Genomic DNA, 16,957 nt, shown 5'->3' with positions numbered 1-16,957 from the left:
AGTGTTAAATCTACGTTTCAAAAAAAAAAAAAAAAAAAATGAAACACTTAAATGAAAGAAATACATAAATACTTCTTAGTCATTCACTAAATTATAAGCATTTACCTTCTGGTGTTTTAAAAGCAGTTTGAAGCAGCTGGGCTATCTACAACCATAGTCTCTAGAAGATGATGAAAGCAAGGACAGCATCTGACTTGTACAAAGCTAGGTATCATTTCCAATTTACTGCTTCAAAAAAAGCTAATTTAATTTTTAGAGAATAACCTAATCTGAAATCTGTAACCAACATTCTAAATTTGTCTTACAGTTCAGAATTAAATTCCTTTCATTCAAAAGACTACACGAATGCAATTTTTTATTTTTAATTTGACTTTAAGAAAACTGTTAGAGGAGCTGCTCGTCATGTAATGTGAATGCTTGACCACATATTTATTCAGTTATTCTATATTCTGGCTTTGTTCTGATGACTTGGAGATTGCTGCAGGTTTCTTGCTTCTGAAATAGCAGCATCCTTTGACTCCAAGTGCATGCTTCATTTGTTTCAGATATATCCTATTTAAATTTGTTTGCAGACTCTCAATTTGTCTCACCCAAAGAGGCTTCCACTAGGAGAGATACTCTTTGTAGAGTATGCACTTGTGTATATTGTGTAGGTGCATGCCTCCAATTCCAAATATAGTTTTTATTCAAATGGTAGCAGGCCTTCCTCGGTTGAATTTCATTACCCTTGTTCGCATACACTGAATGTTATTGTTGGTGTTGCAGCATTCAAATTACGACGCACGAATGGAGCTGCAATAGATTTGGTACAAAAATAGTATTATCCATTGGTTGAAATCAAGCAATTTCTACATTAAACAAACAAAGCAACACAACCTCTTACATTATTGCATGAAGAAATTCTCTAAACCCAGAGAAAAGGTTCTCTGGAAGCTTGAAGAAAAGCTGTAGTAGTGCTTTTGTCTTCATAATGTACAAAATTCAGTAGGCAGAAGCTTCAACAGCAGATAGGTGTGGTAGAACTGCCAGTTACATGAATATGCAATGTCCTAAATAGTTTTAAAATGAAAATATCACTAATTATTTCTTCGAAGTGCTCCTAAGAATGAGACCTCCTAAAATTAGAATTCATGCTTTCTTTGTTAGTTTAATATCAGAACTATTTTTCTGTGAAGTCTCTAGTTTCTTTTCTTGAACAATGGGAGTTTCTCATTGCATTAATTTCTACCCTGCCTTGGGTTAAGCTGATAAGGAACAGAGAACTGTAATCAAGAAAATACTTTCATGTGCTACATACATAATGGCTTTTTTTCTAAGTCTGTATTCTCTCAAAGAAAACAAGTATGCTTGTTGTGAGATTGTTCCAGCTGTGCTTACCTAAAACATGAAGTTTAGTTTTCTTCAATACTGAAGAACCTTTCCTGTAAGCTGGAAGAAAATGATGAAAAGAATATGAATCAGAACAGTTAGGTTTTAAGTATATTTAGAAAAATACTTGGAAACTTTAAGTTTGATCTTTACCCTTATTTTTCATCCATTAAGTGCAGATGCCTTTGGAATAGATGTAACATCCTTTTATCAGCTCTCTGCTATTTCTTGATCCCTTGGGATTGAGCAGTTGCTGCTGCCTTCATGTTAACTGAAGGTAGAAGCCTCCATTGCTTATTCCCTAGACAGTTAATAAAATGTCTTTGTGTCTCCTTGATGTCTTACGTGGAAGGGATCTGTTTAGCCTTTGCAAAACTTACCTGCCTAGTACATCTTAGCGCGCTCTGCCAAAAAGCCCTCCAGAACACTTGAAACACTTGAAAATACCATGTTTAGGATCCTATGCTGGGATCACCATTTTCTGTGCTGGCTAGTATTTCCTCATGATGTCCTTGTTCTTTTTCTGGCTGTTACCCATCTTAAAATTGTGTGGGAAGATCTTTGGGGCAGGAACACTCACTCATGCTCTGCAGCAGACTGTAACCCCATGTGGGGCGTTCTGGTCCATGACTGGGATTAAACTGTGGTCAGTATTTTTCTTCATAATGAAAAATCGGCCAAGCTCCTCAGAAGCTTTGTACAAGGTGTCGTAATGAGAAACGTTAAGCTTTGTTTAAGGAGAGCTGGTAAGAAGCCTTGCCCGATGAGTCGAGTGACCTCAAGTGACTGTTCGAGGGTTGTTTATGTGTACACAGTTATTCACGATTAGCAGGTATTAAACAGAATCCTCTAAGTACTATTATCTATTAATTTTCTGTCTTTACTCGTGTCCTTTCCTGTGTAATTTTCTTACCTTCTGAAAAGTGGAACCCATTCATATGCTGTAATCTTGGCCAAGCAGCTCATCCTGTTGTAGTGCGAGTTTGCAAGACTTCTTTAGATCATCTTTACAAAAAGTTTTGAACAAACTGGGGGGAAGAGTGTGTGCTCCTTCCCAGCTCAGATAACCTTTCCTGGAGCTATATGCAGAGAACATATAGTTGACTGTCAGATGTGTTTGCATTTCCATTGCAACTGATACAAATCCCTCAATCATACATATAGTCAGAGTCGGACATGGGTCAGTTAGTGTTCTGGAGCATTACCTTGCCTTGGTGACTGCTTTTTCATTAGCTCCTTTCAGTTTTTTTCTTCATCTTTGATATTTAGTGTTTGTACAGCTGCTTTTTAATAGGTGACATGAGCATTATGTTGATGAATAATGTGAATTAGATACCAAAAACAACAGAATTAATAGAAGTGGCGAAGAAGGATAGAACAGATTGTGTGTAGAAAAGCTTTTTATTGGTAGTTGTCTTGTAGCCCATCCTAATTTTTATAACTTGCATTTTCTTCTTTTCTGGAAGAAGCATTTAGTTTGTTTAATAATTGAAAGACCTCAATTTTTCCACAGATATTTTCTGTTACGTTTTCATTAAAACATTGCAATGTTTTTCAGGACAATTCAGACCACATTAATTATTCTACTCCTAATTCTGTAGTCTGCCATATTTTCGTATGCAGGGCCTTGAACAAGGTTTTTCCCTCAGAGATGAGATTGTGTGACCTAAATATGGCTTTGATGAATAAAAATGTGAATCTCAACATAGCTTGGGAGAGATAGGGAAAGGTTGTGTCGAGGATTTGTGCACTAAAGAAAAGCAGAAGGCTTAATGCAGTGAGAGAGCATCTCTTGCAAGGCAACCACTCCAGTTGGGACTTACAAATCCTGATCCTGAGCACTGGAACAGCAGAACTGTGGGTTTTATTGTGGGTGTTCAAAAACGTGGATTTGATAGAGATATTGCTATTCCTTTGGGAGTCCCTCTTTTGGAAGTAGGGTTTTTTTTTTTGTTTGTTTGTTTTTAACACAGGTTAGCACTTCTTCCCTTGCTAACATCCCTTCTCTATTCCACAAGTTCCAACTGCCTTTCCTCTGAGCTACTTTGACTTTACATGAATGTTAACCAGACCAGTTGTTCTCAATTTGGATTTGGTTTTGAAATTTGCATTTCTTTCAGACTTGATAGCTTTTTTTGCCTACTATCCTGTGATTATTTTCTTTTGTGTTTTTTTTAAGCTGTATTGTTTGATATGGTAAAGTCTGTGCATAGAAACGAACACCTTAAAAATACAAGCCTTAAAGCTTTTTAAAAAAACTTCAGCTATGTTGTTAGCTATAGCTTAAAGCATTTTTAACAGGTGTGGTTGTACAGTGCTTAAAATAAATGCTTGCATTGGATAAAATGCATCCTGAGATAAGGAGGAGATATTAAATTGAAAATGACCTGGGATCAGCAGCCCATTGAAGCATGATAACTAAGTAGAGAGAGCACTTTTTTCACAGACCAAAGCTATCTGTTATTATCCTTTTGTTTTTAAGGGACCAACTTGAGCTTCACTTCTTATGCTGCTCTTGAAGTAGAAGTTATCTTGCCAGATCCTGTTTCTAACCTTGGTTCCTATATTTCTTTTTGGTTTTGGATGAAGTTGGCATCTTAGATGAAATTTGCAGTCTCTAGCACCATCCTGCCATTAAATCGTCTTCATGTTTGACTTTAGTATCTGTCCATCTGATTGACACACTTTGCAGTGCCTTTTTTTTGTATAAATTACTGCATCAATCTGGTTAATTAGAAGATGAAACCATTTTTTGCATGTTATATTTCTCTCATGTTTTTTTCTTTCTGTCAAGCAGCATTTAAGTATTTAATGACTTTGCAAAGAATTAAAATGCATGTGTAGTCTCTAAGAGATCAGCAGATAGACTTCCTGTACATCTTAAAGTGGAGTGAAAGAAAATCTAAATCTACAGTAACCAAATATTTCATGTAAAATTGTACTACCTTAGAAATTTTCTAATTTTCAACTCCAGCAATCAAATATAACCTGTGTAACATTCTGAACATTAATTTTATCATGCCAGTGCAGGAAAATGAAATTAATTTTTTTTTGTTTAATTTGAAGAAGAGGAATCCATTTTCATTTGGGACATTTTCATCTAAATAATTGTTCTCTGCCGTAGAGGAAACTGGAATGTAAATGAGGATAAGGGAGCAGCATTCCAATATACACATTTAGTATATTCATATTTTATGCAATCCAGTTCCACAATCTCTTCATCAAGTGCTGAATTAAAACCAGGAAATATTTAAGCAGCAGAAAAAGAGAAGTACACTTACGCATACCTAAGGGAATATAATTGAGAAACATGAGGTTATCTGTATTTTTTCACAACATGGTGCTGACAATTGTTATCAGATCATTAATTTATTTTTAAGTATTTGGTTATTTGAATCTGCTAATATTCAATAGCCTAATATCTTAGTCAACCCTGAAATGTTGATATGTGTCCAAAAGTAGTTGCTAATTAGATAGTGACTTTAACAAAAGATTCCATATCCCCTTAAATATTGCAGCAAAACATGTTTTCCTGGTAGATATTCAAAATTTATTCTATATATGTTTAAAACATCCCTAAACCCCTAACATTCATTGGCCTTTGCTTTCAAAGGTGTGCAGGAGAATAGCAGGTAGTGTTAGAAAAACTTGTGCAAGGGGACCTTAAAAGAAAGCTTCATCTTTTAAGGGTTACTGTTGATAAAAAAGTAGACTTTTCAGTATGCATGTTTGCTTTATTTTGTGTTCCAGGCAGCTATTGAATCTCTGGAGCTTCAGGAAGAAACAAAAGAAGAATCTGATGAAGAGGAGGATGAAGATGAAGAGTCTGGACGACTACGTTTCAAAACTGAGCGGAAAGAAGGAACGATAATTAGGCTATCGGATGTGACAAGAGAAAGGAGAAACATTCCAGAAACTTTGGGTGAGATTCTGTGGCAGTGGACTGTTTTGAAGAGCTGTAATAAAAGGAAACGAAAGGCACGCTTGCCAAAACTTTTTGCTGTTAAACATTTTTCTAAAGCTACTATAGCTGTCTTTTTATTTAAACTGACTTGTGCTCGATGCCATCTTTAATCTGGCCTAGTATCTGTAGTATCCATCTACTTGGATGACATTTAATTATATAATGTTTTGAAAACCAGGGCAATGTTTGTTCATTGAAACTTTTCTGCTCTTCTGCAAATGTATCTGATGGGGTTTTAGAAAAGTATGGAAAAATCTTTCTTCTGGATTCAGCTTTTTGAACATGGAACAAGTCTAGATATCCCAAACTGATTCTTTTGGACAGTATCTAAAAGGATAAATTTTCATCATGTCTTAGTGGCAGAGTGTGGGTGTGCTTGATTTCTAGGGACACTGCTCCATTAAAGACACTGCATTAAAGATGATGTTAGTTCCAGCAGAAGCAGTAGGTTTGCAACTTTCTTACATCTGCCTTGGTTTAGTTTGTAAATAAAAATCATCTTGCCTGTTGTTTTTGAGAGTTAATTTCAAGACTACCCCTTCTGTGTCCTGCATACTCAACTATCTAATACAGGATTCTTTTTAATTCTTTGGAGTGTACCAACCCCAGTGTGGATAGCTGTATTGCCTGTGTTACATATATTGTGCATGTTGAGTTTACAGTGGTGGTAATGCTTATGGTACCACAAGCAATAGCATCCTGTGATGCTGTGATGAGGATAGTTGTGCTGATTGAGAGTAATACAGAGCATTAAAAAAAAAAAGGTATGATATTGGAAAAAATTAAGATACTGGTGAGGATATTAAAGTTTACTTTCAGAAGGGCATACTATTCTCCTAGTTTTTTACTTAACTGAAATAACAAGTCAAACCATGGAGAAAAAGGTCAGATTTTTTTGAAGACTCAAGATATGCAAGAGGTAGGTGAATTGGTAGTGAAGGCAACTTTTCAGATACTGTTAGCTAAATTGCTGGATACCACCGGGAGAAGGAAATATCTTTTGATGATATTGATAGGTTTTGCCATGCTGTAGGAATGTGAATTCTTGATGCAGGATTGCTGCAAGATAGAAGCCTCTCTCCGAGCAGGAAATGCTCAGAGGTGGAAATTTAAGTGTCTGTGTAGCCTGAACTTGGTAGCTGGGTGCTTCTGCCTTCTTTCCAGAAAATAGTGTCTTTTGGACAGCAGGACATTTTGAAATTACATTCCCAGAGCAGCTTGCTTGGTTGCCAGAACTCATCCTGATGAAATTTTCTTCTTACCTTAAATGCTTTGCCTTGCCTTGCTAAAGATGTTACTTCTGAGGAATCTTCTCTGAGTTGCATATCCAAATAATTCTTCAGGATTTAACTGCAAGGAGTTTGAGGTTTTATTATGCATGAAAAACCGAGAAGCCTCAGTTCTAGAGTAAAGGTGCTGTGGCTATGAGGACCTGCTGGTAAGCAGCAGGGATCAGCTGCCAAGACTGGGCTGATCTTTTCCGATAGTATTTATGTCAAATAGCCCCCGTCATGCTGTGCGTGAGACAACCTCAGTGCCTGATTTTTGGGTCAAGAGCTTTCTCATCCGTTGTCTGTATTTAGCAAATAGCTTTTCTTGCAGTTTCAGGTGAAGTGTATGTTAAAGGCCTTTTATAACATTGTTTTCAATAATTAGGAATTGATCCTGGTTTGAATGAAACTGGAGGAACCCTCTGGAGGCCTCAGACAAAGTAATCTATATGGGCTAGGAATATTTTGGCTGAGAATGTGAAAACACATTCTGAAAGTGTTTTCTACCATAAAACCATATTGGTACGCATCCCTGACTTACATATACAAAAAGATACCAATGGCTTTACAGAACAATATCCTTTAAAAATCAGAGTGCACTGGAATAAATAAATCCTTGCATGTAACTGCAAGGTAAATGGCATTTGCATGCATTTTCATGTATCTAGATTTACACTGTAGTTTTATGTAAAACAAGGTCATCCAATGAAGAGAGAACCTGTGGTGGAGCTTGACTGTTACGGCAGTAATGATTAGAATTAGACTTACTTTTATGGGTGACTTGTGATGTAGCTGTGAGATGTAAGTAAAGTGAGATGTAAATATGGGTGAATTTATAGACTAACAGTTTTTTTTTTTTTTTTAACCTTTGGCAAAAGAACAAACTTGCTCTTGTGAAATGCTTTCTGTTCCTGCTGCTTCTGTGTGTTAATTTGTTGATAAAGAGACCAAATAACTGATTACCTGGTGGGAAGTTAAACAGCGAAAAGATATGAATAACTCGCCTGTAAGTGTCTGCTTGCTTTTGAGCTTATAGAGCAAATTTTAAAACCCAATAGAACTGGTTTAAAAATGAAAGTTCATTGCAGAGCTACATCTCCTGACTTTAAAATCTGAACATAGTTGCAAAAACACTTAAAGAGGAATTAACATTTCAGTTGAAGTTACAAACGTAATTTCTATCCTGTCACATTTTGGTGACCTTTTGTGACAGCTTGTCTCTATTGGAGAAGTGCAGTCTTTCTTGCTGATTAAAGATGTCATTTGAAACCATTTTATTACCAGGGGTAGTGAAATTAGTCTTGACACTTAGAGACACTAGAAAAATAATTGCTGATTCACTGTATTAACTGTGTGTGTGTGTGCACACGCGCAGTGCAGTTGAGATTAGGATGAATGTATGCTCCTAAAAATGTGGAGTATTCTCGTGACTATAGCTGAGACCTTTGCTAAGCATTTACTTATCCAAGATGACATAGTAGCTTTGAAATTTAAAGGAGAGGTATTGTGGGAAGACTGTGCAGTTGACTTCTAGAGATAGGAAATTATCATCTTTGTGAAATATGTAATCTTTTTCATTATACTTCATTGAACTCTTCGTTGAGTTTGAATTGTGGATGTACCTGTTAAGGAGTCTAAAGAAGAAATATAACTTTGCTTGACATACTTAGAATATTTTAGTTTGAATGATCAAAGAAAAATGCACTTACAAAAAGCTGCTTGCAAAGTGATGAGTGATTATTACATGCAGTAGTACTTTTGGAACATTACTATTTGCTGTGATAACTAGCAGCTGAGACTTTAGGCAAAACTAGAAAATTAAAATGAATGTTTTGCTGCTACCCTGTTGTACTTCGTGCAGAAGTGCGTAGTACAATCAGATTACAAGTCTGGGAGATAGGAAAAAAAAACCATCATTTGCTGTCGCATTCAATTAGGCTGCATACATATGTGTTCATATATATAATTCTGTAATTTTTTTTTTAATATGACAGTTCTGGAATGTGGACTGTTTAAACTGCAAATCTGTGCGTTTTCCAGGATAATAAGGCCTCCAGGATTCTCAAACCTGGGAGTTGAGGTGCCCATGCCCTGGGGGAGCCTCCTGAGGCAGAGGCAGCCGCACAGACCTGCGCTTGAGGCTGGGGTGGGTCTGCGGTGGCCCAGCACTGCCTCCCAGCGCGCCTCGGCCAGGAGGGCACGGCCGCATCCAGCCTGGCTCAGCCGGCTTCTGGCATAGGGCACCCAAGCTCGTAACCAGGGAGAAGTGGTGGGATTTACCACGTGAATCTCCTGAGTTACTCATAGTTTTTATGTATACAGAGGAAGCAATGTTAAGTGTTTTTGGTATTCATAGGGAATGAGTTTGGTTTACCGTGTGAGTCTTTATTTTTCACCCTGTCTCTAAGGGTCTGAACTTGCAGTTTTCTGTTTAAGCATAATTCTTCACAGGTAGGACCTCATTGCCTTCGGTGATGGGGAAGTAGGCTTGATGTGTTAACATAATATTGCATTCCTTATTTTCTTTTTAAAAATAATCTGATATTTTTAATGCACTTCTGTGGTCACAGGCACTCTATGTCTGTAATGATGCTTGCTATAATGAATACACGAGGAATTTCTTTTGGATGTTTTTTCGAAAACCAGAGTTGGGTACTACTTTACTGTTTTGGCTGAAAATCTGAATCAGTGTGCTGTACCTATAACACAGCCTTTAAAGGTTTGAGAATTTTTGTGAGGAGCAGGAAAGCAATTTATTACCTTTCATTTAAAGGGAGTGAAATGTGCCTAACATTTCAAAGATCCTTAGAAAGGACTTCAACCAGGATGTGTTTATCCCTTTGCCAAGCTTAATCAGTGTAGCTCTATGAAATCATTTCGTTTGGTGCAGCCCCTTCTTCTAGAGTCACTTCTACTTGATGTCCTTCAAATGCACTAAAGACATTGAGACTTAGACATCATCATGCCTTGTAGGAGGCCTAGCTCTATTCCCAGATTATTAACAATTGCTTTCTTCCCCCATGACTTCTAATCCATTTAGAAGGAGGTAGCATCTTACCCTCTTGAATCTGTGGTAGGTACTTGATGCCATGAGTGAACTTTACTTTCCAACATACCTTGCTGAGTTCAGGATTGTAGTGTGGAAGATGGCAGAGAATATGCCCTGTCTGTCCTATTCTGGAAAAAACTTTCCAACTAGCATTAGGCTCAGAATTAGATTTTGAAAGAATTTGGAAACTCTCTGGTTAAATGTGGTTTCTAGTTTGCAACATAATGATAAGTGTGCAAGGCAGGGCTCCCTGCTCCCTAAGTGAGTGGGAGCTAGTAGTCGTTCCCTTTCTGAAAGATCGACTGAAAGCCTGCAGTAGCCTCTTCACGCTTACGAGCTTGTGATGAAGGAAGCTGAAGTTGCTTGAGGTGAGGACAGGATTGAAGTCAGAGCTTTAAATTAAACCAGCTTTTTACCCTGAGAGATAAAGGTGGGAAAAGGTAGTTGTTTTAGTGACCTTTCTTTCTTTTGATTACTTTGCATGTGAGAACATTTATCTTAATTTTCCTCGGAAATCCAGGGTGTGCACTTGTAGTAGTGCTCTAAGACTTTGGGGAGTGCAATTCCTTGCTGTTTCTTGACCTTTCCTTGTGTAGCCTGACTGTCTTGGGCTCTGCAGATCTCCCCAGGCACGTGCTCAGGCAAAGGTAGCGTTTCATAAGAATATCTGACGTGATCGTAAATTAAAGTTTGATGCCACTAAATTCCAATGTTGGAGAGGAGAGAGAAAAGGAGGTGGGGAAACTTGGGTTTTTATCACTAGCCTACAGAAATATGGCAAGTCATTAGGTTTTGGGCCATCTAGGGTAGTCGAGAGGTTCTAAACTTTTTTCACTCAAAAAGCCTCTGACTTCTGCAGGCGTTGATAACATCTGATAACTGGCACACGCAAATCTGCCATCTTTGCAGCCCAAGCCCATCATGCAGGCAGCACCTACAGCCAAGCAAGAGCAGCTGCTGGCATGGGAATCTGCTCTTCTCACCCTTGTGGGTACTTCAGGCAGCTCTCAACTTCAAAAATTAATTGAGTTTACCGAAAAAGATATTTAAAGTGATGGTTTAAATATTTGGCTATTATGCTCCCAGCGAAGTCTTACGATTTTCTGATTGCTTCAGATGGGTATTCTTGATGGAGGACATGTAGCTAGGTGGAGACATTGTATCAATGTCTCAAGCTGCCTGAAGAATGTGGTGAGATACAAAGTACTTTTAGCCATTACTTGTATTATTAGCAGTAAAACTGATTTGTCCTGAGAAGTGGTCTGTGTATCCAGTATCCTTTCACACTAACACTTTTCTTAATGAACACATGAAATTCTTGTGCCAAATACCATTTATGTGCATTCAGAGTGTATGTATATGTTTTTTTTTTGTAGACAAATTTTGTCTACAGTTAACGCAACGTTTGGTTTCAGAAATAACAGTGGCTATGTCTTTGTGCACAGCCAGATGCTTGGTTACGTGTGTGGATTAAAGTTTATCCCCTTTAAATAGATGAAACCTGGTCAGTGTCACTGCTGGTACTGCCACTTTTTATTTCCTGTAGGTTTTTTGTAGGCTTTATCTCTATTCACAGGTAATTTGATTACCTGGATCACCTACTGTATAATTATTTTTTTATATGTTATCAGAACTGTCACAGTTTTTAACCAAATTGGGCAGTTGTTGTTGAGGATTGTGAAAGGAGCCTCAGTCTTGCCCACAGCAAGTGTAAGGGAACTTTCGATAGCAGAAATAGCCCTTTTTGTTCACGTTTGTTTCATTCAGCTGCCACCTTTTGTCCGTGCAACAGACACAAATATCAGTATGTTTTTCCCTTTTGTAGGTGTCTAATGAAATGATAACATGCCACCTAAAGGAGGTCAAAGCGCATGCAAATATTTACATTAGTTGCAGTGATGCTTCTGTAGTTCTAGTGATGCCTTTCGTGGTCTTTTTTTGTGTCTTTGAACGTGAAGCTAAAATATCTCCTCCTTCTCTCTGTTTTTACCAGAACTCTCTGCAGAAGCCAAAGCAGCATTACTTGAATTTGAAGAAAGAGAAAGGCAACTTAAGCAGGGGCGATACGGCTCGAGGAGAGGAGGGCGAAGAGGGGGCTCGGTGATGTGCCATGGGATGGGCGAACAAAGGCGAGACAACAACGAGAGGGGACGAATGAAGGATCACAGGCCTGCGCTGCTGCCCAGCCAGCCGGCCTCCATGGTACCTTTTCATCCTCTTCTTTGTTTGCGGGTACTTTCAGGAAATCGGGGAAAAATGCTTTCCAAGTTGTGAATCTTTAAGAATCTTCCCCCTTGCCTCTGTTAAGAATTGAAATCAGTTGTGGGGGGGAACCTCTCAACTGTGAAGATTGGAAGAAATTCCAGTATAAATTTCTTGTGCTTTCAGGGCAAGGGGGGGGGCTCTGTGGAACATGGTGATTGAAAAAAAAACTGTGATTAGTCTTGTTAGCGACCTCGACTTGAGGAATCTCAAAGTATACAGATGAAAAGTGGATTTTGATTCGTATGCATAATCAGGCATATTGCTGCTTTGCATCAGCATGGAGCAGTAGGTTAATTCCTCTGTTGAAGTCCTCTACGTGTGACATGTAGACATGTTTGTCCCCCGTTACTAATAGTAATTTAGTTGAAAGAAATGTGATTCTGCAGAACGTTTTTTTTTGTCAAACTAAAATTTTTGCCAATACTGTATTTCTAGCATACTACTCTGGAGGCAGATAAAAACAGAGGGAAATAACCACCACTAGATAAATCAGTTTCTGCTCTAGCCATGCTAGATTTCAGATGAAATACATCTTTGCTCCTTCTCCCATACCAAATCCCTCATTTGTGTCACAAACTTTAAGTTATTTTTTTCTGAAAAATAAACCCAGTAGGTGTTTGATCAAGAGGTAGCCCGCTTTTTGTTTGTTTGGTTTACTATCTATCTTAATGTAGCACAGCTGGAACGGTAGCACAAAGCTCATGTATGTCTTTGCAGGACAAGGTCATTGGTGTTAAACAAAGGGGATTTTTTCAACAGCAGTAACTTTAGGTGCCAGTTGATAGCAGGAATCAGTGGACTGCTCCCTGGTTGAGAGCTGTGCAGCAGATTATTTCCTGCTTTTAAAGGTGAAGGTGGAATCACATTTTTTTTCCTTGTATCCATGCAATCTTTGCTATTTATTTTGGTTTAAAGTGCTGTTGAAACCATGTCTGTGCTCATCACAGTGTTGTCTTGTTCATACTTTGTAGCTGCCTAGCTTTCATGCTCTTGGCTGCTGAAAAAACAGGCCGCATCTTAGTTGCTAAAAGGTTGCCTGCTTCAGACTCTTCTTGCACTAACATTGGAGAGTAGCAGGACTAGGGTTCAAGACTGATCTTTAGTATCAGTGAGTGCAGAAGCAGAGGAGTGTCTCTGAAGAAAAATCTGAGGCCTCTTTTATTTCTAGTGGGTTTTGGCTAGTTATGTTTAGGAAAGTTATTTGAGAAGAGACTTCCTTTTGTGTTTTGAAAAATAGCTTTAGAAGTATCTTTTAAGTAGCTTAATGCTCCTCCCTCCCTTCCAGCAGTATGGCTAAGTGGGCTGCACAGATCTCATCTGAAGAATCTAGATTCATCTGTGGATATATGTGTATACGACTTTTCATGCTACTGTTGCCTCAGAGAGGCTCCTCTATACATGAGGGAAAAGCTAGCGGACTTTTGCTGGTATTGAGGGCTGATCTTCCTCGTATTCAGTGTGAATGCCTTATTGCAGTTGATGGCAGTCTGCAGTGACACGTACTGAGGGCTTTGGAGATGTTCAGTTCAGGCATCCTACGTGCTGCTGCTGGCTGGTAGCAGGTTCTGCCTCTTCCTTGCTCTTTGCCTCCCTCTCTCTCACATTAATGCCTTCAATTACTCCTTTGCTGCTTGTGCTGATTGTTCTTAACAATTCTAATGGATTTGATGATAGGGAAAAGACATTTTTCTGTTAAAATTTGGTCCTAATTGTTTTTCAAAGGTGGCTTGTTTTTGTGCCACTTTATTTATTGGTACATTTGAACTGTAAAGCATATTGACTTTATTCTTTTGTCTGACTTTAGACTCATTCACAGAGGTTAATTCCACCACACCAGCAACCTGTTAGGAGTCTGTTCCAGCAGCAGCAGCCGCAACAACAGCAACAACAACAACAACAACAGCAGCAGCAGCAGCAACAGCAGCAACAGTTACAATCTCTGCTTCCTTTACAGCATCAGCATCATTCTTCCCCTCCTCCAGGGCTACATATGCCCCCTCAGATAGAAACCCCTAGAATAATGATGACTCCACCGCCAGTGACACCTCAGCAACCGAAGAACATACACATAAACCCACATTTCAAGGGGACAGTAGTGACGCCTGTACAAGGTGAGCTTTCTGAACACCTTCCCAGTCATTGGAGTGTGTCTCATCTCTTTCTGTGCCAAGGATGCAGCAATTTTTATTTATCACTTAATGGGCTTGCGATTCAGGCTGATATTCTTTTCCTTAAAACAAATATTTTGCTCCAAGTAAGACATGATGTAGTTAGACTGTGGCCAGCTGAAATAGGATAAGCCTTTTCCACTTTATCATCTTGATTACTCTAATGTAAAACCTGCAAAAAGCAATAGAAGAGGAAATTGAAAAAAGGAATGTATTTTAAAAGCAGCAGATGTCAGTTTTCAAAACTGGGTAAGAACTGCAGTTAATTATTTCCTACATCGTTCTAGATTCTGCCAAGTATTCACAGAATGATCACCCACATATTTGTGTGAATATGCTAAGACAGTCTTTGAACTGCAATAGCTGTGTGCAAGGTACAAGCTGCTATCCTTGTTTGACAAGATACATGCCTTCAACTCTCCTTTCAACACCACAGTTACGATTATTTGATTCAGAAACTGAGAAGTACGCACTTTTTCTGTGACTTACTTAATGAACCGCCCTTTGAGGTACACTTTTTAGGATAGCTGCCAGCAGAGCTGTTAACATTACTACTTACTTGCGAAGTGTGCGCTTCCTAAGAGGATAAAAAAAAAAAAAGATGTCTGTATAAGTCTGATTTGTGATTTTGTTTGGGACTAGATAAAGCAAAAAAAAGTATATGTATATATGTGTGGGAGGGGGTGTATAGAGATACACATATATAGATAAATATTTACATGTGGGTGTTACATATTTTTTTCCCCTCAGATGAGCAGAACTCTAAGCCAGTGCTGTCTTTGCTTCGTTTATTTGCCCAATGAAAGGTGGGAATTTGGCAGAGTAGTCGATTGCCAGTTGAGACAAATCTGTTAGGCTTCTCACAGATGGCTTCACAGTAGCTGTTTCCTGGAGATTATTTCCCTTTTTCCTGTCTAATAAAATCAGTGCTTCCCACCAAATTATGCATCAGGACAGATTATCTGGAAGCACTCCAGAAGCTCCTTTACTCTTGGATATATGCCTTCTGTGCATTTTTCTAACACTTTCAAAGCAACAGTTCTGGGTACTTGTGAAAAACAAAAATTAATTTTAAACTTTTTTAGATGCCTCTCCTCCCATTGATGTAGTCAACAAATCTCCTGCATCTAGGTGAACAAGTTGTCTCCTAATGCTAGTAATGGTTGCTGGAGACTTCTGCTTTTGCCCAATTTCGGAAGTGTACTAGTGTATCTTTTCTCTTTTGTATCGCTGTTGTTTCTTCATCATGTCATCAAGTGTCTGCATACTTGTCTTGGTCTTGCCACAGCATCTCTGCTATGTTGAGCATGCCAAGGGCTTCTCTATTCCCAGCATAATCTTTTTACTGTCTTGATTCGCTGATGCTCCTTTTAACAGGGTTATTTACCTCTACATGGTAGGATATCTTCAGTAAAGATTTGTAATCTGTTTTTCAAAACCTCTACCTGCTGAGTTTATGTGACCATTCACAGAATCACAGAATGGGTGGATTGGCAGGGATCTCTGCAGATCATCTAGTTCAGCTCCCCTGGTTACCTACAGCAGGCTGCCCTGGACTGTGCCCGGATGGCCTTTGAATATATCTCCAAGGATGGGGACTCCACAACCTATCTGGGCAACCTCTGCCAGTGTTCAGTCACCTTCACAGTAAATTTTTTTCTATAGATTTGGACAGCACTTCCTGTGTTTCAGTTTGTGTTTCAGTTTGTGCTTGTTGCCTCTTGTCCTGGTACTGCACATCACGGAAGAGAGTCTGAATCCATCTGCTTTCCACCCTCCTTTGAGATATTTGTGCACATTGATAAGATCTCCCCTCAGGCTTCTCTTCCCCAGGCTAAACAGTCCCAGCTTTCTCAGCCTTTTCTCTTATGTGAGAGATGCTCTAGTCCCTTAATTAACTTAATGGCCATTCACTGGACTTGTTCTAGTAGCTCCATGTCTCTCTTATACAGGGAGCTGAAAATTAGGTAGAGCACTCCAAGTGTAGCCTCACTAGGTCTGAGTAGAGGGGAAGGATCATTCCTCTTGACCTGCAGGCGATGCTCTTCCTAATGCAGCCGAGGAGATCGTTGGTTGCCTTGGCCACAAGGACACGTTGGTGGCTCATGGTCAGCTTGGCTGCATTGCTACATCGGAGATAAACCTCCTGCTCGGTTTAATGCCTCTGCTTGAGGCAGAAACTGGCAGTTGACAACTATGTTTGACTTGCAGCAGCAGTTATTTCAGGGTAAGAGGAAGTATGAAAGAGGTTGGACAGACCTCGTGTTTTTGATGATGTTCTACTCCTTGGATGAGTCTATTTCCAGGCATATAAGGTGAATACAGACAGATGAGCGCCAAGTTCAGTGGGATTCTGTTGTTTGAAATGTGATGCCTAGAAGCTAAAATACCATGTCTGGAAGTGCATGATGTGCACACTTAGCTTCTGTTAATTTTAATGAAGTGCTGTCGTGTTTCCATGTAGGCTGACTGGGGCTTCCTCCCCCCCCATAATTCTATGGTAGATTGAACCCACATATTTTTTATTGTCTACATCAAGAACACTTGTTCTGACTCCAAATCCTGGAAATTTACTTTCTTAACATCCTTTGATTTGAGTTCACTTTTGATTGGATATCAATATCTCCTAAAATAATCTCGAATCTCCTGTAAATTGTCATGAAACTATCATTTAAATAAAGTAGTATGTTTAAGACTGCTGGCAACAATCTATTTCAGCCTCAAAGTGAGTTTGAAGTAGTCTTGAACGAGCTAATAATAGGATTGTTCATTTCTATCAGACAGATCTCTTCTCTTGGCCACTATCTCTTGTTTAGCCTTGAATTTTGGTTAAATAAAATTGGAGAGTTGCTTTCTGTCAAGTTGTCTTTAT

General features: G+C 38.8%; 1 protein-coding gene across 1 annotated transcript in view; it reads left to right on the top strand.

The window, feature by feature from the left end:
• The window catches only part of RBM33 (RNA binding motif protein 33), a 97,047-nt gene that overhangs the window by 20,208 nt on the left and 59,882 nt on the right, over nucleotides 1-16,957 (top strand). The window contains exons 7-9 of the mRNA XM_085317717.1: nucleotides 5,119-5,290; nucleotides 11,646-11,854; nucleotides 13,722-14,028. Of these exons, the coding sequence (XP_085173843.1) occupies nucleotides 5,119-5,290; nucleotides 11,646-11,854; nucleotides 13,722-14,028 (688 nt within the window). The remainder of the gene's footprint in view (nucleotides 1-5,118; nucleotides 5,291-11,645; nucleotides 11,855-13,721; nucleotides 14,029-16,957) is intronic.

Source organism: Rhea americana, unplaced genomic scaffold, assembly GCF_003343005.1.
Source record: "Rhea americana isolate MKP2758 unplaced genomic scaffold, rheAme1 scaffold_50, whole genome shotgun sequence".
Lineage (NCBI taxonomy): Eukaryota > Metazoa > Chordata > Aves > Rheiformes > Rheidae > Rhea > Rhea americana.
This window is presented reverse-complemented; position numbering and strand designations above follow the sequence as displayed.